We start from the raw sequence: 23,920 nt of genomic DNA on the forward strand, positions 1-23,920 counted from the left end.
TAGTAATGCATGTGCTACTGGGGAAGTCTGTACCATATAGCTGAAATAAGGACAGATTTAAAAAAAAAAACACCACTGTGGGCTTGTTAAGGAGGTGCCTACCATATTGTTACTGAAAGCACAGATTGCAGAAAGCAGGAAGAATTATTTCCTAGGTCATTTCTGTACGTGCCACTCCGGGACCCTGCCAAAGATAGGACACTGTGCTGGCTGAACCTGCAGCCTGACCCCTTGTGATTTTCCCCCTTCAGTACAATACCTGTCATCCTCTTCCTTTGCTCATATACCCAAAAATGTGGCTTTGTTATGTATTCTGCAATGCAAATGTGCCACTGGGTTTCTGTACTAAAGGCCAGATCCTGCTCCTGATCAGATCTGGCTGCCCTGTTCCTTTCATGAACCTGTGTATTTAATACAGGGTGGGAAAGGAACAGCATCCCAAGACCCACCCTGTCTGGTCACAGTATTTCCCAGTGCTGGCAGAGGAGGAGAACTTCTCGAGTGTTATACAAAGGACACATCACCCTGTCGTATTGCCCATCAAAGGGGAGTTATCAGAGCATGGCCCCTAAGCTGCTCCTCCTCTTTCTAAGTGTATGACCCACTGTTGCCATAAAAGAGGGGTGGCACTGAAAAGGCAGGTGCTCTTCCCTTATGTTGTTTGGCTTAGAAGTCCAGCAGAGGTAAATCAGAGAGAGGAAACTGCAGGCAGAAACTGTGACCACAGCATTTCCCTCGGGTGAGATGACCATGTATTTTGTCTGTGTTGCATGCATACATGTAAGTTCACAAACTGCAAGGGCTATTTTAGGCTGGGTAGATGACGTAGATCTGAAAGGGCCAGGTAATCCTGCCTGAAGACAGCCCTGCTCTGGGTTCCCCATCTCAAGGAGATACCCTCGCCCTAGACTCAGGAGCAGACATGAGGGATGAAGTAGACGATGGATGGGAGGTGGCAGCAGCACCAGGGTGTGAGGAGGGGCTTTTCCCTTGGTCCCAAATGAATGGTGGCACTTGCTATCCCCACAGAGAATAATGAATTTTCAGACACAGCATTTCCCATTCACCAGCCATTACCAACTCAAGTTTTTTGCACAGGGGTAGGATTTTTAGAGAGGCCTGCTGAGAAAGACAGGGAGAGGATGCTTTCACACATCATGCATTTCCCATAGGTAAAATGTAGGACTTCAGTGTCCCCAGAGACTGAAACCTGCCTCTAGCTCAGGCTCTGGAGAGGGGACAGGTGATGTATGCTGTTATTCAAAGCATGTTTTGTGAAGAGGCCTGCTTTTCCTCCTCCTCAGCGTCATAGCACTGGAGCCAGGCACCCTGCGATACAGCCCTCCCTCCTAGTCCCCTGCCCCCAGGCTGCGTTTTGGAGCACTGCCTCTGAACCCCAACCTGCAGCCCTGCACCAGCGGTGAGCCCTGGCACCCGCCCTGGCACCATTGCAGCAGGGAGAGCTAACCACGAGATGGCAGTCACTCTATCTGGAGTTTTAGAGACTGACATGCATGAGGCTCCAAAAATGCTCTCCTCTGGGAAATGGAATAAAATTGGGATATTTAACCCTAGGCAAAATGCTAGCACCTGTCAGTGTGCAAAAGGGAATAGGTGGTGATACTACAGTAAATGCCTTAGCAGATCTTAATCCCTATCTCTATAATCTCCCATGAAAAATAAAGCTGTCATGAACCTGAAGGTGTGGGAATAGCCACATTCTGGTACAGGAGTATAAACAATTTCACTTTTCAATGTGCCTCTCTTTAATTGGGTTTTCTTGGTTTTTTGATGGACTTGAGGTTTTGCTTTCATGAACTGGTAATAGTAACCTGTAATAATGCTCCCAGCCATTGCTGAAGGAGTTAAACGCATGACAAACATCACCAAAAAAAAAAAAAAAGGATCTGGAATTTTTTGCTGTTGCTTTTCTCCAACTCTCTCCATCACTCTTAGAGAAAGCAGCTGTCTTTGGGATTCACTCCCAAATCATGCTGGCTTTGTAAGCACTTCCATTATTGATTTTCATTGCACAATTAATCATAATTTTCAAGGCTTCAAAAAGGCTTAGACGTTCATATGAATAAAAATGAAGCATCAGCCGTTAGGCTAACTAAGAGAAAAAACCATGAGGACAATCAATTCACATGCTTCAGGGATCTGATCACCAGATGGACTCAGAAGGAAATATGCCCCCATAGTGTAGTAGAGCATAATTAGGTGCATGATAAGGATTTTACACCTTCTTGTAAATCATCTATCCTGGCTAGAAATCATATATCCTGGCTTTAGAGAGGTGACAGCAAGCAGTAAGGCTGGCTGCTGTGCTCTTGTACAGATAAAGTCAGGTTTCTACTTCCTCCAGAGATGGAATTGAACCAAAAACCCAACCTGACATCACTCCTCCTTTCAAGGGCAGCTTGCTTCTGCTGTGAGCCTGATCCTACACTTCACGTCTTGGTGTCCATTGCTGTCTGACCACGCAGCAGTTTTGGTTTGGCTCCTGCTTGGAAAACAGGACCCTGTCTCTGGTAGATGGCTGCAAAAAACACATGAGCAGCACTGGTCCTACAGCAAGTAGTCAGCTACCGCTGCCTTTAGTTTAAAGGAGAAATGGATCCTGGTGCCTCTGATCTTGCAAACCCATGCGTTGAGTTGCTACTGAGACTGTCCAGCTCCCCATCTTCTGCTGCTTCTGGCAGTCTCCTCCACCATCTGAAGAATGGACTTGTCAAGAATTTGGGAGTGTTTTCCTCCAAGCTGCTCAGCCACTTTAAATCCACATCGTGGTTTAACCCCAGCCAGCAACTCAGCCCCACACAGGCACTCGCTCACTCTGCCCCATGGTGGGATGGGGGAGAGAATCAGAAGAGTAGAAGTTGGAAAACTCGTGGATTGAGATAAGAACAGTTTAATATTTGAAATAAAATGAAGTAAAATAGTAATAATAATAATAATAATAATAGTATACAAAGCAAGTGACGCATGATACCTTTGCTCACCACCTGCTGACTAATGCCCAACCAGTACCCAGGCAGCAACTGCTGCCTCGCCCCAGCCAACTCCCCACAGTTTATATACTGAGCACGATGTCATACAGTACGGAATATCCCTTTGGCCAGTTTGTGTCAGCTGTGCCAGCTATGTCCCCTCCCAGCTTCTTGTGCACCCGGCAGAGCATGGGAAGCTGAAAAAGTCCTTGACTAGTGTAAGCACTCCTTAGCAACAACTAACACATCAGTGTGTTATCAACATTATTCTCATCCTAAATCCAGAACACAGCCCTATACCAGCTAACAGGAGGAAAATTAACTTTAACTCTGACTTAGGACCAAAATAACTTAGTAACATTCTCATTTTGTTTATATTTTTAGGTATATCAGTGCTTTGTTGCAGTTCTCTTCCGTCACCAGGAAAACCGTGTTGTTCTCATGTTGGTTTGTTTGCTGCTCAGGAAGTAACACACAGCTCTGAAGTAAAACTGCCATTTTTTAAAGTGTTGTTTTTCATCTCACCTTATTTACTTTTTGTGCCCTGATCACTTTTTAAAAGCAACAGTATCTTACAGAAAACCCAACTTGCTCCCAGGGTGCAAGCCACTATTGCAATTACAGATCCACAATAAACTGTCCAAAGCTGAGAAGAGCCAGCATTCCCACAGGCCATGTGCTCACAGGTAATGATATGTCTGAAATTTGTGAGATGGGCAGAAAGCTACACAACCGATCATGCATATAAGCACTGAACTTCCTCAGGGCAGGCACTCATTTAGTGCACGTGTTAAGAATCTAAAGGAATACAGCAATGAATATCTGTGAACACACAAAACATGAAGAGGAACCTCACACATCCACCCTGGAAACCTTCTAGCAGGTGAGTGACATGCACAGTGCTGCTTTGATTCATACAGGCAGAAAAGCAATGTCCCATGGCCAGGCAGGCTATGAAGTTATCCTGGGTCTTCAATGCAGTTAAGCAAACGAGACACCTCACAGCATGCATTGGTTTGTCAGTGTGATGGGGAGATGTCTTCTGACCAGCCCCTCAGTAAGATGTCCTCCCTTAATTTTTCAGCCCTGGAGCAGAACACCCTGCACGTTTGAGAGGTGGTAGATAAGCCTTAGGCGCATCAACCTCTCCATGCCTTCTCCTCAAGACCTGCATCTGTTTGGGTGCTAGCGAAACAGTCCTGTGGTTAAGTAACATGCCAGTAAAAGGCTCAATCAGCCACATCAGTGGAAAGCAATAGAGATCTCTGTGGAGGGATGAATGCCTTCATCACCAGCCCTACCTCCTCTGCTTGCTTCACTGTCAAATTACATTTCACTGTTTCGCTTCACTCTGCATTTCTCATACAAGCTCTGAGCAGGGGGATACCCACTGTGACAGAAATCCCTCTCTAGCCTACAGTGGTCTCCTAAAGGCTTGGAAATGACACAGAATCACACAGTTACAGAATCACAGAATGGCAGGGGTTGGAAGGGACCTCTGGAGATCATCTTGTCCAACCCCCCTGACTGAGCAGGCACACCTAGATCAGAGGGTACAGGAACATATCCAGGTGGGTTTTGGATGTCTCCAGGGAAGGAGACTCCACAACCCTCCCTGGGCAGCCTGTTCCACTGCTCTGGCACCCTCACAGGAAAAGAAGTTTTTTCTCATGTTTAGGTGGAACTTCCTGTGTTCCAACTTGTGCCCACTGCCCCTTGTCCTCTTGTTGGGCACTATTGAAAAGAGTCCAGACCCATCCTCTCGACACCTGCCGTTTAGATATTTTTAGGTATTGATGAGATCCCCCCTCAGTCTTCTCTTCTCCAGGCTGAATAAACCCAAGTCTCTCAGCCTTTCCTCATAAGGGAGATGCTCCAGTCCCCTGATCATCTTGGTAGCTCTCCGCTGCACTTGCTCAAGCAGTTCTGCATCCTTCTTGAACTGGGGGGCCCAGAATTGGACACAGTACTCCAAATGTGGTCTCACTAGGGCAGAGTAGAGGGGGAGGATAACCTCCCTTGACACCCCAAACAGGAATCATGTGGCTCTCAGAGCATGGTCCTTGGATGCAGATTGCAGAAGCTTTCAGCACAGATGCCCTCAGCTGCCAGAGCAGTCACACCATGGTGGGCTGCAGCAGCCATTCAGCGGTGTCACTGCTTTCCTGCGGGTCTGAACTGCAACACTGAGCACACTGTAGGAGGGCTCACCTCTCCCCTTCCCCACCCCTGGACGGATAGAAGAAATGCCAAGTGCCTATTTGGATGCATTTGTACAATAGCTGTTCCGCTGGGACAGTGATGAGTCTCTCTGCAGTGTGGATCTGCTTGCACAGACTGATGGACAGCATGGGCTGAGAGTGAAATGTGCCTCTCTGAGGTGGGTACCACACAGGCGAGAAGGGAGAATGAAAGGGGGCAGGAGCTTTGCTCCATGAACCTTCTCTTCACCAGCATCCTCAAAGAGATCCCAGCATCCTCCAAAAGCCCAAAGGAAGGGCCCACTATTCTAACCTCTGCCAGATGCCATGCAAGCAATGTGAGCAAGTGGAAGCAGTGCAAAGAGCAGCAAATACTGTTGGTACACTCAGAGACAGGCAGAACACATCACTACTCCAGGGATAATTACATTCCTGATATGTACATACATATCTCTGTATGTAGAGAGGGAGACAGGTGTGCATCCATTCGCTTGCACCTTAGCCAAAGTGTGCTCTCTGTAGATGGTACTTGGGGGACAATTCTCAAGTGCTCAGAAGCTCTGTCTGGAGTGCTCCTGCGGCTCCCTTTGATATCCTTTGTTTAACAAAGTTAATCTTCTTTTGCAAGTGCTCCTTGTTAAGATACTGGCAAATAAATCAATATCTACCAGCAATAAGAAAACACTTGGACAACATGATGTTCGGGTGGGAGTTGATAATAGACCTTCAGGAAACAGAGTTCATGAGGAAAGTGTTTAACCAGCATAGACACCTCCTCACCTCCCCAAAACAGCACACACACTACAGCATCTTTCTCTCTGCTGACCCTGGAAAGATAAACAGCAAGGAGAGTAGAATAAAAAAATGAATAAAGCAGGTCGGCATAACTGAGTACTCAAAAACGCAAAGTGAACGTATATTTTGAGCCTCTGCTCATACCTATCAGCCACGATTGAAACATACTGCCTGTACAGCAGTCACCCAGGGATGAGAGGTCTGTCTCCTCCCAGGTTAACCCATCATTTTCTAGCACAGGTAGCATCTGATTTTTATATCAGACATGAGGGAGGAATGCCAGAAGCACAGACATTTAGATATAGTCCAGATTTTCCCCTCCTGGTGTTTTCATGGGCTGCAAAACTGTTTCCAGAATGAAATGACAGAGGTTGGTGACATTGGCCATGTATGTAAATGATCACAGTGTCCTACGGAGATTAATTGGTTCATGAATAAAGATGAGGAGCTGAGGTGTGCAGGGAGAAATCATTTATCAATTATATGCCTTGGAAAACTGAAAGATGATAAGGCCTTAACGGCTGAATGGGTTTGAAAGGGAGACTTGTAAATTGAGTTCTAATTCTGTTCTGCCGCATTCATAATAAAGAGATGTTAAACTAATTGCATCCTTGTGTGGTTCATGAGCAACGGCACTCAGCTGCATTGCACAGCGAGCAACAGAGATCAGAGTTTAGTTAGATTTTAGCTGTCCTTTGCCTCATGTAGGAAGTATGCTAACCAGTTACCTTTGGCCTCATCAGTAATGATAACGCACAGGGCAAGAGCCTGTAAATATTTTTCAGGACATTAATTTTGCATTTGAATCTGAATTTAAAGAACCAAGAAGGACAGCACAGACTCACGTGGCTTTTGTGTTCTGCTCAGTCATATGGATTCATCAGAGTGATCACCCATCCCCAGAGTGACTTGTTGCTGATTAACCAGAAACAAGAGGATTTTGGAGGTTCAAAACAATAGCAGAATATGCTAATCCCAAACAGGAAAAAGGATCTGAGGGATGTGGCTGCTGATAACAGCTAACGTCCCCTCCTCCTGCCCCTTCTGTGTGCTTGCTAACAGGTTTACTGTTACCAACGAACAGTACCAACCTAGCATGGGCTCTGGCAAATGCTGAAATACACTCAGATCTGAGAATCTCAATGTAGAATGAGGCTTGTTATTTAAAATCTTGCTGCTGGATATTGTGCAAGCCCTGGGATCAAAGAGGACAGCCACACTTACCCTGGGTGAGCTTAGAGCAAATCCTGTGACACTTGGTTGCTGAAAGCCAAGGGTGCCAGTAACGAGAGTCACTGGAGATTACTCAGTGGCACTGCTGCAACTGCCCAAGACCATCTGGCTGCGGCAGTTTAAGCAGTTCCTCTTTTGAAATTTTTTATCTGGTCACTTTTGGGGTCTGGGTCTCCTCCACCAGCAAAAGCAGCTGCAAGAGCCCAAAATGATGGCTGGGCACAGCTGGGCATCCCAGCATATGTTGGCGCAGAGGGTGCTTGAGGAAGGATACTCTGACTTAGCTGGGACAAGGGTGCCTGGCATCTCCTGCCGCTACCTTTTTGGGCACTGACGTCTTAAACCACCATACAAAGATGTGCCAGAGCCTGGTCTGGGTGAGGTACACCACCTATGTAACATCAGGAGGTTGTCGTTGTTACTACATGTCAGTGTGGAGAGGGAGGGGAGGGACAGCAGTTTCAGCCAAAGGAGTGGTAATATCTCTTTAGAATTGCCTTTAAAGTGTGATTGTACTTTAAAAAGCAATATAGTAATTGCACCAGGAGGCTTTATATACTGCCAGTACTAATTCCCACATGCGTAGTTTTCAACAAAGAAATCAAGACACTGCTTTGTTAATTATCTTCTCTGAAAACTAGGACCTGATCATCCCTTTTTAACTAAAAGCCCATGCATGTCCCAAAGCTACTCTAAAAGTTCATAGAAACCAACATGGATCAAACTGTGCCCCATTACTGCATGGCTCCTTGTCACATCTGCTATGGTAATGCTTGCAGGCACCAGTTCAGCATAGCCCATGGTCTACCCAGTGTAGAAGTAATAATTAATCCACGTGCAGCAAAACATTTGAACTCAGCCAGAATTTTCAACCAAGGAGCTCTTCATCAGGGAATGATGATTCATGAGAAGCAAAGAGGGTTGCTGGAAAGGCTCAGTTTTGATGAATTTCCCAATTAGAGAAAAATATATTTGTTTAAGAAAGGAAGCTTTCAAACAGCTGAAAACTTGACTTGCAACAGTTCCTAAATTCAATCTTATTTCCTCCAGGTCTTTAAAAAAATGCATAGGAATGTGAGTTAATTTTCAATAAAGTTAAGAAAAAGATTTTAAATTGAGGAAAAATCAAAACCAACTGAAATTATAAAAATGAAATATTTTGATTAACCCAATTGTTTTTATAGTTGTCCTTCACCATGTTTTTAAGACTGCATTTTTCTTCCCAGCTTAGCTGGGAAATACTTCCCAGGTTGTCATAAATTCTTGAAGGTTAAGAAACAATTTGCTGTCATAGGTAGGGCAAGTATATCTTACTTTATTACTTTTGTAGCCCAGAACACAGCAAATTGCTTCTGACCATAGCAAGCATCTGAAGTGTCTAAGCTGAGGGAGGTAGACAGAATCCACAGAATTCACTGGAACAAACACATCCTCCTACCTCTGAGCAAGTCATCCCAGCTCCCGTGGCCATGAATAGGACCAGGCACTTCATTACCCTCTGAAATGTCTACAGGAGGTCACAGATGAATTGCTCCCAAAGAGTGCCCATTTCTCTGCAGTGCCTATGCAAGCAGCACGAGATGGCTCCCTCAGGTATAGCACTCTGCACTGGGAAGGGCTAACGTTAGAGGAGATGATTCTCTCTTCCTAAGCAGATGAGGCAAACAGACGGGGAATGTAAACAAGAAACAAAGGAGAAATGATAACCCCTAACAGCTGGGTGGAAGCATGGAAGTTAATGCTTAGGTCTGGTGCCTAAATACGTTGCTATCCCTTTCTATTATGTCAGTAGGTTTTTTTACTGATGTTCTGCCTGGACAGGGCTAGAGTGCTCCTCAACAGCTCACAAGGCTTTGGGGGTAATCAAAGTAGAGCTGACTGCTTATAAGAGCAAACTACAGCAATGCAGTATAAATAGATCATATCAGGAAAGGAAATATGACCCACCTGGAGACTGAACTGTCACAGAAGTTGTCTTCGTGTGTGAAATATGTGTTACCCGGTACAAATACCTTTGTGATGGGAGGCTCCACGCTTTTGAAAATCAGCCCACATCCTGGAGGTGCTTACTGACCAGGAACCTCATTTTAGCCACCCGGATCCGAACAGCTTGGCTGTGGCTGGCGAGGTGGCGGTGCTGGGATGGAGCTAGGGGCTGTAGTGGTGTGCAGGTGCCATTCAGTCACCTAAGGACAATGACCAGTAGCACTGGTTTTGAACACTGTGTGTGACCTTGTTGCTAAGACAGGCTGTGTAAGTGGAGGAGGATGGAGTCTGTGTTGTTTAGATATTAACAGAAGACAAAAAAGCAGAAAGGCAATTGATCCAAATAAGCAATGTCCAGCACATGCTTGAAAGGCAATGGGTTTGTGTCCTACCTTGAGCCATGAGACCTCTGACGCTTTCAGAAAAGCAAGAGGCATGGGCATATACATCTCTGCCTCCTGGTCAGCCACATCTTCCATTTTATTTTTTGTTTATTTTTTGATCTGTCATCCTACATTTACTTTTCTGCTTATTGTGTTTTAACCTGTGTGATGCCTTAACCACCACAAGACTCTTGTTTGTCTTTCCCTCAGAATTTCCTCTAGTGCCTTTAGTTTCCCCTAACACCCATTTTTTTCTTTTTTCTTTTTTTTTTTTGGTGAAACATTTCCAGTGCATACCAGAAACCAAAAAGCAAATATGAAAACAGCAGCTTTCAAACAGTGTGTGAACCATCTCTTTCCAGATGAGCCAGATAACCCATAATAAAGCAACCAACATACAAAAATGTTTGACACCTACCATTTCTCCAAAACTTTTTTCTCAGGTACATAGCAGAAAGTGTTCCCTTTTCCCACTTAATTAACACTTTAAGACATAGAGAAATATGATCCTTTTCTTTCCTTTGTTACCAGCAACCACACTCCGTTGGCTTTTCAATCTCCTGTGTCACACCTATCTAGGTAGGTCCAATTTTTCTTTAAATTCATATCTGTGCATCAGACATTTCCAGACAAAATCGTGCCTGGATGACCAAGTTTTTTGTCTTCTGTATTTTAACCTCTGTTAGCAGCTTCCTTTTGCCTACGTCAGGGATGGGCATCTGAACCATCAGTTTAAAAATCAACCCCTGTGGCAGAGCACTGCCCAGGGCCCTTGCCAGGAACTGCCTCTGTACATTACCAGAACTTCCCATTTGTTTGAACAGCATCTAGAAAAGATAAAATAGGAACTACAAAATCTAGGTAAGGTGTCAGTGGGTAGCTTCCCATGAGCCTTTTTTTTTTTATTTCCATTTGTTGTTCAGTTTGTGCTCAACTCGAGTTTGGGGATTTTCAGTGTTTCTGTATTTTCACAGAGACGTTAACAGCGGGGTACTCACTTGGTAGCGTGGTTCACCTCTGCTGACTTCAGCCACTTAAAACTTAGTTGTTTGGCTTCTTAGGGTAGGTCTGCCCTCCTGAATAAAAACCAGCCAGGACTGAATTTGAGCTCTGAAGCCCCAACTGCCTGCTGAACTGGAGCACTGGCTTTGATCCGGATGCCCCCAGAGCTGTTTCAGAGGAGGTTGGTGGATGCAACTGAGTCCCTGTTACCTAACATTAGCTCCAGGGCTTGCTCCCAGGCATTTTTCACCTAGTTGTATAGTTATAACCCTAAGCTACACCTACAGCATCAAATAATTTAGTTCCTCTATTCACTTCCAGGTCTTGGTCCCTGGAGTCCCCATTGTAGGTATGTTGATTCACTCCTCGGTCCTCCTCTGGAATGATTTCCCCCTGGAACAAAACTGTGTTGTGTTTCTGGGGACCAGTCACCTGAAAAACCTTCTATTTGAGACAGTATGGATGAAACTACCCCAGGTTTGGTTTTCTCATTCTGCCTATATGACATGCTCAGCCAAGAGCTAACATTAGGGTGGGTCTCACGCTGGAGATGTAAATGAAAAGTTCTCCTCCACATAACGCTGCCATTGGGGTGTTCTCCAACCAATGCTGTGCCTTGAATTGCTATGTTGGTGTGTGGAAGAAGAGGACTTGGACCATGTACTAAGCCTGCCATACCCTAGCCAAGTTGGATTTACTGTTCAAGCACAGAACATATGAGGAGATCATCTATTCTGGACACGTCAAATTCATTCAGATTTTCAGCATGTCCTGTCTGGACAACTGTGGATAGAAATATGGGAGGCAAATCTTGGGGCATGCAAAAATTAATAATAATGAGATGAAGAGTCATGGTACTTTTTCTTGAAAAGCTAACCCAGTGTGACACGTGGAAAATACATGGATGTCAGAATGGTCACCGAAAAGAGGGCATGGAGCAACAGAAGCAGTCTGAAATCCTTGGATGGGTTGAGTGTTAACCAAAGAGGTAGAGCCCAGCTGTGGAAGATGGAGACCTAGTCGATGTGCTCCATTCTGAACTGGAGAAATGGCCCTCAATACCAAGAGTATCACATCCCACTTGCTCCTTGTTTTCTCTGCTAGCAAATGCCAGCAAAAGAAGCTTTCCTGCACAGGATTTTTCTATTTGGACTTAATAATCTCACTCCCTTTCCTCTAATCCAGCTTCATGCTTGGCCATGATGTGCTATAGGAGTGCTGAATGCAGAGCACACTGCTGGACCTCTCTAAAACTCAGAGGATCACAAAAATTTTGTCTTTGGTGTTCTTTCTTATGTCTGTGGTTCATAGCTGCAATGAAATGACACAAAGGCTGAGATGACAAAGTGACTTGTCAATGTGAAAATGTCCAAAATGTACCTTATCCTTTCATGGAAGGACAACATCAATATGAGCAGGACCTCCCCAGGGAGCTCTGTCATATTGACTTAGCCACCAGGAGCCTGGGGTTGAGGTGAGAGAGAGTATTAAATTTTAACCACTCTTTAAATAACATTTTTGAAATCAATAATGTGGGTCCTGAACCCTTGGCTTTCCAATTGCATTTGGTTTCATTGTGGACGCTGTGAAGATGAAGTTTTACCTGCTGTTTTTTACCCTATTTATCTGGATTCAAAAGAAGCATGTCTTCACTCTTCCAAGGTAAATATCTGATGGTGCTACGGGGCTCTTAGCGCATGGTGAGTGGGACAGGGAAAGTATTGAAGCAAAATAACTCCAAGTTACATAAGAAAACATTTGGCAAAGGTTGACATTTTTTATTGCTCTTGTAATTGGATATGTGGTTCAATTTAACATATAGATGGTGGAGGAAATGAAATTATTCTAAGTCTTCTCTGCATCCATAAATCCTATGTTTTTAATCATATTAAAACTATTCTTTTTGGTCTAAGTGCAAATCTATTCTGTTCATTCAGTGCTTTTGAATGCCAATAAAGGGCATTGTGAAACTTAATGGGAAAAAATAATTTGCTTCATTTGCCTTAAAACAAGACCTTAAATGAATTACTTCTTGAGGTAGAGAGAGAAACCATTTCAGAAAGTGCTAACAATCTGTTTTCTTTCTAAAGCAACTTTTATGACTTTTTTTCCAGTCATAAATCATTTTTGAATAACCATTTGGTATTTGTACAATGTTTCAGAAGCAGCTTTATTGTTACCTATCGATAAACTTCAGAAAAGCCCTGAAACCAAATGCTTTGTTAAAACATGAGAACATATGTCAGAGATGAAGACAGCCAAAGTGCTTTTATTTTCTACATGTACAGCTGGTTTAAAAACTTGAAATGTTTTAATAGGTAGAACTAAAAGGATAAGCCCCTCATGTGGTGACATTAAGCAAGATTAATAACCTATAGGAATCACGACTAAACACAGCCTGCTCCCAGGACTGAAATACCTACACAAATAATAGTGAATTATGTCTCACAGCCTTCTGCGACTCTGCACCACAAGCCAGTGGGCAGACCTGTGACAGGTGAACACCTCCTGAGTTCATGCCTTAAAAAGAGGATCTTTCATCACCGTTTGTACTGCAATCATATTTTGTTGTGGATAGTTACAGAGGCATGAGGGTTGAAGTAGGGGGACAGTTAAACACATTTTTAGGTGAATTCAGTAGAGCAATATTGCTCTGCGCTACTTGAAGGTTCATTTATTTCATGTTTAAATAAAACACTGAATATCTGACCCTTACAGAAGAATACGGCATTTCCCACTGGAAAGCATGAGTCTAAATCTCCCAGCCCCGGTTATGAAAATGGCTAAAATAATGAGATTTTAAAGGTGATATATTATATCTGACTTTTTACTTTTATTTGAGTGCTAGCATTGGAGGATTTAACGGTCATGTATTAAAGCTTTCCTTTGCAAGGTTGTAGTGTGATTACTGCATCTGTACTTCTAAGAAAAATACCGAATATTGCGAGACTTGTGAAAGAGCTGATAACACTGGAAAGACGCTTAGCTCACTTGTAGGGAAAAGACAAGGCTGTTTGATATTGATGGCTGTTTGATGCTGATGGCTGTTTGAGAACCAGCAAGGTGGGAGAAAAGAGAGCCCACAGGCAGCCATCTGTGCTCCAGGCAGAAGAACAGCTTACATGGTCCAGGAGAACAGAAGATGCTGGCAGCACTCCTCTAGCGACACTACCTGCTAGAGCCAGGGTAAGATATTCAGCTAGAGACAAGTAGGGAGGCCTCTCTTCTGGAGATATTAGTCAGAAAGAACACACAAGGTTTAAATGAAGCCAGGCTACGAGGACAAAGAAACACATCCATGCTGATGCCTTGTTTTTGTGGGCCTGTGTGGTATGCAATGCTGATGGCTTTCCTAGTGGCTGAGAAATGCAATGGAGAGGAGGGATGAAGAGGCTGAGATGCCTGCAGAGAGCCAGCACTGATTTATGTTGCTCTGTGAAATAGTGGCCAGGGCCCCTGGATGGGATTCATCTGACTATATGGGATTTCTACACAGATCTGCATGGGAACTAGTCCCTTCACCTTTCTGTACAGCTAGTAGAGAAAATTATGCATATTTAGGTTACAATTCATTCCAGTTTAGCACACACATCTAAAGTAGCTCAGGTTAACTGGACCCTGAAAGTGCCTATTTCTTTACTAAGAGAGTGACAAGCTCAGATGAAGATATCAAAACTGTCTAAAATGAACTGTAATGCATCCCACTCACTCTGTCATAGCTACAGGATAAGACCTGAGCATTGTAGTGTGGGGATGGCAGCTGGACTTCTCTTTACCCAGAAGTAAAAGGGAGAGGAAAAAGAAATGGTGTACAGTGATAGAGTCCAGTGGGACCCTGGCAGAAAGTTGGAGGAGGGAATGAGAGGGATCCTCTTAAGGACAAACTCAAAGAGCAACCAGGAAAGCAGGGCATGAGGACAGAAAGTGAAAGAGGTATGTTCAAGATGAACATGTCCAGCCACACGAGGGCAGCAGACAGGGCAAGGAAGCTGGGGGTGGAGGGTAGTTTCTAAAACTGGTGTAAAACAGCGAGAGATTTTGTCTGGGTGTTTTCTAAGAGGAGTGGGGCAGAAGACAGATGAAAGGGTATAATGCCAGATCAAAGCAGATGAACTGAGAAACCCAATGACTACAGTTTCAGCTGTTAATACTCTCCATGTTAAACATGACTGCAAGAGCAAGGGCAGAACCTGAATCAGCTTGTTCAGGGTATTCAGGTCCTAGAGGAATCACTGCTAGCTACCACCTGTCCAGTATTTACCACACTCAGCTGAAATATCTGGGGTACAAGTACATACCAGCTTCCTCATTATGGTACTCTCAGGCTGTGGAAATCATAGGATGAAACCAGATGCAGCAGCCCTTTTCTGGTCTCCCCTGTGAAAAGACTTCCCCAGATATGAGAAGACAAATTCACTTTTAAAGTAGCCCCAAACACACGCTTTTGGAGTGCACTTGCCTAAAGAAATAAGTGAACTGCCCACCCTGCCTATCCCTGACTGCTTTTTGATGCTCTGTCAAATGATGGTGGAGGCAAAAATAGGGCTGGCATATTGTTGGTTCTGCATGAGAAACAACAGCGATTGCTTGGAGCCTGGCTAAAAGTAGAAAAGATGAATCACCTGGTTGGCAGATGCTGTCAGGTCTCTGCTTGAAATCAGTCACAAAAACAAGTTGGGACAATCAAGTTATGCAGCTTGAAAACATTAGTTTTGAGAGCCCTGCCTCTTTTCTTTTCAGAACAGTCTTTGCAGACAGGGCTGGCAGGGACTTCCAGTGCCTGGTTTATGCGCTGCCACCAGCTCCACACGATTAGAGGGCCAAGAGCCACACCAGCCCAGAAAATAGAAATAGGGGTCTACCATTTCCCTGCGTCTCCTCCTTCTACACACACGTATTATTTTAATTATCTCTCCAATGCAATTTTGAACTACATGGTGTGCGGGGCACTGAAGACCCGGGCTGGATTTACAATGCAAAGTGGTATTTTTTCTTTCCAGAAAGTGAATTTCACTTCTGTCACCAATAGTGCGGTCATGCATGGAGTAGCTGGGAAATGCCATCTCATGTACAGTGTGTCCAGACCGTGGGTTTCAAGCAGAAGAGGAATATAAGTTACCAGGCAAAGAGGGGGAGGACAGTGATAAAGACCAACTAAAACCATACCTGGCTGAGGGACAGAAATAAGGAGTTCAGAAAAACTGGACTGAAGTAGGAATGATGACGGCAGTAGCCTCTGTACATCTACAAAACATCATGTTTGGCTTTTGCCAAGCTGGGAGGGCTGACGTCTCTGCTGAACAGTGACTGAGACTGAGAAACTCAGGGGTGAACAGAAGAGCTGTCATCCTGGTCTAGGCTAGTTTTCCACTGGTCCTGCTGCACTCCAGATGAGCTGGAGCTGGTTGCTGTTGTGCTGGTGCCATCTCCCAGGAGCGATCTCAGAGTCCAGGCTACCAAAGCCCTGCACCACCTCTTTCAGGGATTTTACTGATTGGCAGAAGCAGAGGCTGGAACAGGACTTGGCATCTTCACTATTGAATCTTTACTGAGTTCATGGTGGCCAAGCCAGGGAAGACAAGAAAGGCCGAGCCTGCTTCTCTACTTTTGTGTGACCTCGAGTAGTTCCAAGTACCTGTGCTTTACCTAAAACCCTTTTTTTTTCAGGGATGAAGTTTTGTGGGCTCTCCCACAAACAGATGAACAGGTTGAAGCCCTTCAGGATTTACTGAACACCACTGAGGTAAACAGATCCCTCTGTCTCTCTGGTCTCTAGGCCAAATTCTTCCCCAAAGTGCACTAATACTGTTCCCCCCTGCCCCGGAGAAAGATTTAGCCCACTTTCATTCATCTTAACACAGCAACTCAGAAAATGCTTGGATTTCATTGCTCAGCTACCTTCTGATTTACATGAGAAGACCCTCTCCTTCATAATGGTATAGTAGTGCATTATATCAGAGCTCAGGCTTCTGCAATTGATTTCATGCAAGACACTGCAAAATTGGCAAAGCACCAACACACAGTAAGTAAAAATACATTTGCTAGGGAACCTCAGCACTTTAGACCAATGCAATCTTGACCTACATGATTTGCACAGCTTTGAAGTTCAGGACTGGATTTTTGTGGTATTTTTTCTTAAAGCATTTAGAAGATAAAAATCTCTTAAGCAATATTTTTTTATAATTTCTATCTTTCCTTAAATGTCGTGGTTTAGCCGGCAGCTCAGCCCCACACAGTCGCTCACTCACTCCCCCACCGGTAGATGGGGGAGAGAATCAGAAGGGTAACACTCGTGGGTTGGGATAAGAACAGTTTAATAATTAAAATTAAAAGAAAACAACAGAAATGCAATGTAAAGGAGAACAACGAGAGGCGCAAAGCCCCGGGGGAGGGGGGAAGGGAGGGGAGAGGGGGAACGAACCGCCGAAACAAACCGCACACACCGCAGCCGCTCGCCGCCCGCCGACCCGACGCCGCGCCGCCTCCGCGCTGCCACTGCCCCCCCTCAATATATTGGTCATGGTGTCACATGGTATGGAATGAACCTGCCATTGGCCAGTTGGGGTCAGCCGCCCCCACCATGGCCCTGCCCCTCCCAGCCCCCCCCGCCACGCGGCAGAGCGCGGGAAGCTGGAAAGGTAGCCGACCCCCACAGTGAGGAGAATTAACCCCTTCTCAGCCAAAACCAGCACATTCTCCACCCCTTATTCCATACCATTTACACCATGCCCAGGTCCCATATGATGCAATACAACCATACCAACCACCACCCCTCCCCTTCCCATCCTTTAACATAATACACAGACATCATTCCCTTAGTTCATGGACCTTCCCTGTAAAATGTCCATTAAAATGTCCACTGAGTTCACCCAGGTCATGACTCTGGGCTCCATCTGTTGTATCAGTCTTTCAGGGTGGGAGAGATGGTGTGTGGCGTTGGGTTGCTGCATACCGAGTCAGTCATCGTTCCATCACTGCTGCACGGCTTGTTTCACAGTTGATCTTCCATGGGTTGGGAGGCTCGTACTCTGATATCATTGATACAACACAGAGGTGACACACAATATTATAAAGCAGTTCACATTGTGCCATTCAGTTCCTTGACTGTTTTCGCCCAAAATCAAATCCCCTTGAGGCACACATCGGATTTCTCCATCCTCCCGCATCACCCACCAAGTGCACCCCGGTCCTCGAGCAAAAGCAATCCCACGAATGGGTTTGCCTTTGCCTGAGGCAGGAAGAACCCAGACTGTTTTGCCCAGCATACTTTTTGTGTGCACTACAGGGACTCTGTCCCCTTCCACAGTATGTAGGATTTCTGACTGGGCAGGGCCAGCTCGGTTGGCAGATCCCCTCGTGTTGACTAACCACGTGGCTTTTGCTAAATGTGTATCCCAGTGCTTGAATGTCCCACCCCGCATTGCTCTCAGTGTAGTTTTTAACAGTCCATTGTACCGTTCAATTTTCCCAGAGGCTGGTGCGTGACAGGGGATGTGATACACCCACTCAATGCCGTGCTCTTTGGCCCAGGTGTCTATGAGGCTATTTCGGAAATGAGTCCCATTGTCTGACTCAATTTTCTCTGGGGTGCCATGTCGCCACAGGACTTGTTTTTCGAGACCCAGGGTAGTGTTCCGGGCAGTGGCGTGGGGGACAGGATATGTTTCCAGCCAGCCAGTCATTGTTTCTACCATTGTAAGCACATGGCGCTTGCCTTGGCGGGTTTGTGGGAGTGTGATATAGTCAATTTGCCAGGCCTCCCCATATTTATATTTCAGTCACCATATCCCATACCAGAGAGGCTTTACCCGCTTCGCTTGCTTGATTGCAGTGCATGTTTCATATTCATGGATAACCTGTGCAATAATATCCATGGTCAGTCAAGTCCACCCCTCGATCACGAGCCCACCTGTATGTTGCATCTCTCCCTTGATGGTCTGAGGTGTCATGGGCCCACCGAGCTAGAAGTAGTTCACCCTTATGTTGCCAGTCCAGATCCACCTCAGCCACTTCAATCTTGGCAGCCTGATCTACCTGCTGGTTGTTCCAATGTTCTTCAGTGGCCCGACTCTTGGGGATGTGAGCATCCACAAGACGTACCTTTACAACCAGTTTCTCTACCCAGGCAGCAATATCTTGCCACAAAGTGACGGCCCAGATGGGTTTGCCTCTGCGCTGCCAGTTGCTTTGCTTCCACTGCTGCAGCCAGCCCCACAAGGCATTTGCCACCATCCAGGAGTCAGTATAAAGATAGAGCACTGGCCACTTTTCCCGTTCAGCGATGTCTAAGGCCAGCTGGATGGCCTTTACTTCTGCAAACTGGCTCGATTCACCTCCTCCTTCAGCAGTTTCTGCTACTTGTCGTGTAGGACTCCATACAGCAGTCTTCCATCTCCGGTGCTTCCCCACAAGGCGACAGGACCCATCAGTGAACAGGGCATATTGCTTCTCATCTTCTGGCAGTTTGTTATACAGTGGGGCTTCTTCAGCACGTGTCACCTCCTCCTCTGGTAATAATCCAAAATCTTTGCCTTCTGGCCAGTCCATAATCACTTCCAAGATTCCTGGGCGACTGGGGTTTCCTACTCGAGCCCGCTGGGTGATCAGTGCGACCCATTTACTCCACGTAGCATCAGTTGCATGGTGTGTAGAGGGGATGTTTCCTTTGAACATCCAGCCCAGCACTGGCAGTCGGGGTGCCAGGAGCAACTGTGCCTCAGTACCAACCACTTCTGAAGCACCTCGAACCCCTTCATATGCTGCCAATATATCTTTTTCAGTTGGAGTATAGCAGGCTTCGGACCCTCTGTATCCCTGACTCCAAAACCCTAGGGGTCAACCTCGGGTGTCCCCATGTGCTTTCTGCCAGAGGCTCCAGGTAGAGCCATTCTCCCCGGCTGCAGTGTAGAGCACGTTTTTTACATCTTGTCCTGGCGGGACTGGCCCAAGAGCTACTGCATGGACTATTTCTCGTTTAATCTGTTCAAAGGCTTGTCATTGCTCAGGGCCCCATTTGAAATCATTCTTTTTCCGGGTCACTTGATAGAGAGGGCTTACGATCAGACTGTAATTTAGAATATGCATTCTCCAAAAACCCACAACGCCCAAGAAAGCTTGTGTTTCCTTTTTGCTAGTTGGTGGAGGCATGGCTGCTATTTTGTTGATCACATCCATTGGAGTCTGACAACGGCCATCTTGCCATTTGATTCCTAAGAACTGGATTTCTCGTGCGGGTCCCTTCACCTTACTTTGTTTTATGGCAAAACCAGCTTTCAGAAGGATTTGGACTATCTTCTCTCCTTTCTCAAAAACTTCTTCCGCTGTGTTGCCCCACACAATGATGTCATCAATGTATTGAAGGTGTTCTGGAGCTTCTCCCTGTTCCAGTACAGTCTGAATCAGTCCATGGCAAATGGTAGGACTGTGTTTCCACCCCTGGGGCAGTCGATTCCAGGTGTACTGGACGCCCCTCCATGTGAAAGCAAACTGTGGCCTGCACTCTGCTGCCAGAGGGATTGAGAAGAATGCATTAGCAATATCAACTGTGACATACCACTTGGCTGCCTTTGACTCCAGTTCGTATTGAAGTTCTAGCATGTCTGGCACAGCAGCACTCAACAGTGGCGTGACTTCATTCAGGCCACGGTAGTCTACTGTTAGTCTCCACTCTCCATTAGACTTCCGGACTGGCCATATGGGACTGTTAAAGGGTGAGTGGGTCTTACTGATGACTCCTTGGCTCCTCAGTTGGTGAATGAGTTTATGGATGGGAATCAGAGAGTCTCTGTTGGTGCGATATTGCCGCCGGTGCACTGTTGTGGTAGCAATTGGCACCTGTTGTTCTTCGACCTTCAGCAACCCCACCACAGAAGGGTCCTTCGAGAGACCGGGCAAGGTAGACAGCTGTTTAGTTTCCTCCGTCTCCAAGGCAGCTACACCAAAAGCCCACTTGTACCCTTTTGGGTCCTTGAAATACCCTCTCCTGAGGTAGTCTATGCCAAGGATGCACGGAGCCTCTGGGCCAGTCACAATGGGGTGCTTCTGCCACTCATTGCCAGTTAGGCTCACTTCGGCCTCCAATACAGTTAGCTCTTGGGATCCCCCTGTCACTCCAGCAATGCTGATGGGTTCTGCCCCTATATAGTTTGATGGCATTAAGGTGCACTGTGCGCCGGTGTCCACTAAAGCTTTATACTCCTGTGGGTCGGACGTGCCAGGCCATCGGATCCACACAGTCCAGTAAGCCCGGTTATCCCTTTCCTCCACCCGGCTGGAGGCAGGGCCCCTCTAGTCCTGATCATGGCAGTCACAACTCACTTCCTGTAAATGTGAATCAGGAGTCCCTCTATTACACTTAGAAATAAAATCAGCACTTCTACTCCTCTGTCTGGGGACTTGCTCACTGGAAACTGGGACAGCAGCTTTCCTGGAAGAGCTTCCCTGAGTGACTGTTCTTCCTTGCAGTTCATGCACTCGTGCCTGTAGGGTTGAGATAGGCTTGCCATCCCACCTCATCATGTCCTCTCCATGGTCACACAGGTAGAACCATAGGGCGGCCCGTGATGTGTATCCCCTTCTTTGAGCCAAAGGACGCTTATTCCTAACAGCTGAGACACTGCTCTGTCGAGGTGGGGAGTAGGACAGATCTTCTTTGAGTTGCTGGACCTCTTGCGATAGTTTCTCAACAGCAGAGACGAGCAAGGAGGAGATATTTGTTTCATAATCCTGGAGTCTATCAATCACCTCCACCAGCACTGGTGTCTCGTCATCTTTCCAGGACATCACTGCCAATGAGTTTGCATACGAGGATGGTGCGCTCCGTACAAACTTCCGCCACATGGGTCGTGTGCACTCGGCTTCATCTGGATCTTTGGATGACCATTGATCATCCAGGTCACCATAAATCACCTCAAGCACAGCTAATTCCCTTAGATACTGGATGCCTTTCTCCATGGTCATCCATTTTCCTAGGTGAAATACAATATCTTCTTTGAAGGGGTACCTTTCTCTCACTCCGGACAGGAGTCGCCTCCAGAGGCTGAGGGCTTGTGTTCCTTTTCCAATTGTTTTATCAATGCCCCCTTCCCTAGAGAGGGATCCCAATTGTTTGGCTTCCTTCCCCTCTAGTTCCAGGCTACTGGCCCCATTATCCCAGCAATGGAGCAGCCAGGTGGCAATGTGCTCACCTGAACGACGGCTATAATCTTTTCACATATCTCGCAACTCGCTTAAGGACAGGGATCGGGTGGTCTCTATTTCATTTATGACTTCTTCCTCCTTTCCCCGTGATGGCCCTGCTCTTTCATCATCTCATTCTAAACGAGTTGATGTCCGCTTCCAATATTTCATCTTGTGTATGGGGGCAACTGATACTGGTACGGGTTTATTTTCTGAGCCCGCTCCAGTACTTGTTGTGGGGGTTTGAGTGGCTGCAGTGCCTGTCCTCAGGGCTGGATTGTCTACAGTGCCAGTCACTTTGCATTTCAATCCAGAGACATTCTCTTCCCCCTGGGGGCACTGAATACTGTTGAGCAGGGCTCCGTATGCATGGGCCAGGCCCCAGCATGTTGCAGTTATCTGTGTCTCTCTGGAGTTCCCAGCGTAACAACATACTTTCTCCAAATATTCTACTAGTTTTTTAGGATTCTGCACTTGTTCGGGGGTGAAACTCCAAAACACCGGGGGTGCCCACTGCCCTAGGGATTTGCCCATGCTATCCCACATGCCCTGCCACTCGTAACTATCAAGCCTCGGGGCAGATTTCTGGGTGATATTCTTAAGTTGCCCAGTCAAAACCAAAACAACATGCCCAAAAACTAACAATAAGTGCACCTTAACCACCCAAGGATGTTCAAGATACAAAAAGTTGTTGTAACAAAGGCACAGACATCATAGAACAAAGTTGCAACAGTATTATTCTGTATTTCCTCCATATAAAATCTCTCAGAGGAGGAGGTATAATTGCTAATTGCCTCAACAAGGTGGTATCCGAAGTACAGTAACGGTTTCAGCAAAAACCCCAAATACCAGATAAAGCTGAAAACGAGTGTTTGTATAACAAATCTTGTAGGCAAAACATTACTAATCACAGCAGAACACAACAGAGTAAACAAACCAACACCGATCTTTAACACCAACTGCAAAAAGGACAACATGGTGCTGTGACCAGCAGCTGTTGTTATCTCCAACCCTTGAGCCCCACGTTGGGCGCCAAAAAGACTGTCGTGGTTTAGCGGCAGCTCAGCCCCACACAGTCGCTCGCTCGCTCCCCACTGGTAGATGGGGGAGAGAATCAGAAGGGTAACACTCGTGGGTTGGGATAAGAACAGTTTAATAATTAAAATTAAAAGAAAACAACAGAAATGCAATGTAAAGGAGAACAACGAGAGGCGCAAAGCCCCGGGGGAGGGGGGAAGGGAGGGGAGAGGGGGAACGAACCGCCGAAACAAACCGCACGCGCCGCAGCCACGCGCCACGCGCCACCCGCCGACCCGACGCCGCGCCGCCTCCGCGCTGCCACTGCCCCCCCCCAATATACCGGCCATGGTGTCACATGGTATGGAATGAACCTGCCATTGGCCAGTCGGGGTCAGCCGCCCCCACCATGGCCCTGCCCCTCCCAGCCCCCCCTGCCACGCCACGCGGCAGAGCGCGGGAAGCTGGAAAGGTAGCCGACCCCCACAGTGAGGAGAATTAACCCCTTCTCAGCCAAAACCAGCACATTAAAGAACAGAGTATGTAATTAAAATGAGGCATCTCTTCCTCTTCAAAAGCATTTCCCCAATCATACCCTCCCAGTTTGAAACCAACACTGCAGCAAAGGTGCCAGCATTCCCTTGGCCAATATAATTTACAGGATGATTGAGGATGTGTCTCAGATGACTGAAAATTTTTAATGGTGCCTATGCCTGGTCTTTCTCTGTTGTTCTTGGCTCCTATTCATTTTATGCCCACCCCAAAATTTTATTAGTCTTCTGCTGTCTCTACTAGCATCTTCTGATCCTTTCCTTCAGTTCTCACAAACCTTGATTACCTTCCTTGCTCTTTTCCACCTCCACAAGTCAACTCACACATCCATCTCCTTTGCTGTACCAAAATAAATCTCCCTCCTCCATCATTTCCTCACCACTGTCATTCTTCACTTTCTTGTACACAGGAGCCCCAAGAAATCATGAAGAACAACTGAAGTACATTCAGTGCAGAGAGAGCATGTGGTGGTTTCTACCAAGTCACTCATGTGAACATGCAAACTGAAAATTTTTCAGGGGCTACAAACTGGCCACTTTTTTTCCATGGCTATAAATTGGGCAAGATATATGAAGAAAATGTA

General features: G+C 46.1%; 1 protein-coding gene across 1 annotated transcript in view; it reads left to right on the plus strand.

Annotated features, from left to right (window-relative positions):
• The first annotated feature begins 12,142 nt into the window (after positions 1 to 12,142).
• CPB2 (carboxypeptidase B2) overlaps positions 12,143 to 23,920 on the plus strand; it is a 29,194-nt gene continuing 17,416 nt past the window's right edge. The window contains exons 1-2 of the mRNA XM_075087243.1: positions 12,143 to 12,252; positions 16,258 to 16,333. Coding sequence (XP_074943344.1) covers positions 12,182 to 12,252; positions 16,258 to 16,333 — 147 coding nt within the window. The 5' untranslated portion in view covers positions 12,143 to 12,181. The remainder of the gene's footprint in view (positions 12,253 to 16,257; positions 16,334 to 23,920) is intronic.

This window comes from Phalacrocorax aristotelis, chromosome 1 (genome assembly GCF_949628215.1).
Source record: "Phalacrocorax aristotelis chromosome 1, bGulAri2.1, whole genome shotgun sequence".
In the NCBI taxonomy this organism is placed as follows: Eukaryota; Metazoa; Chordata; class Aves; order Suliformes; family Phalacrocoracidae; genus Phalacrocorax; species Phalacrocorax aristotelis.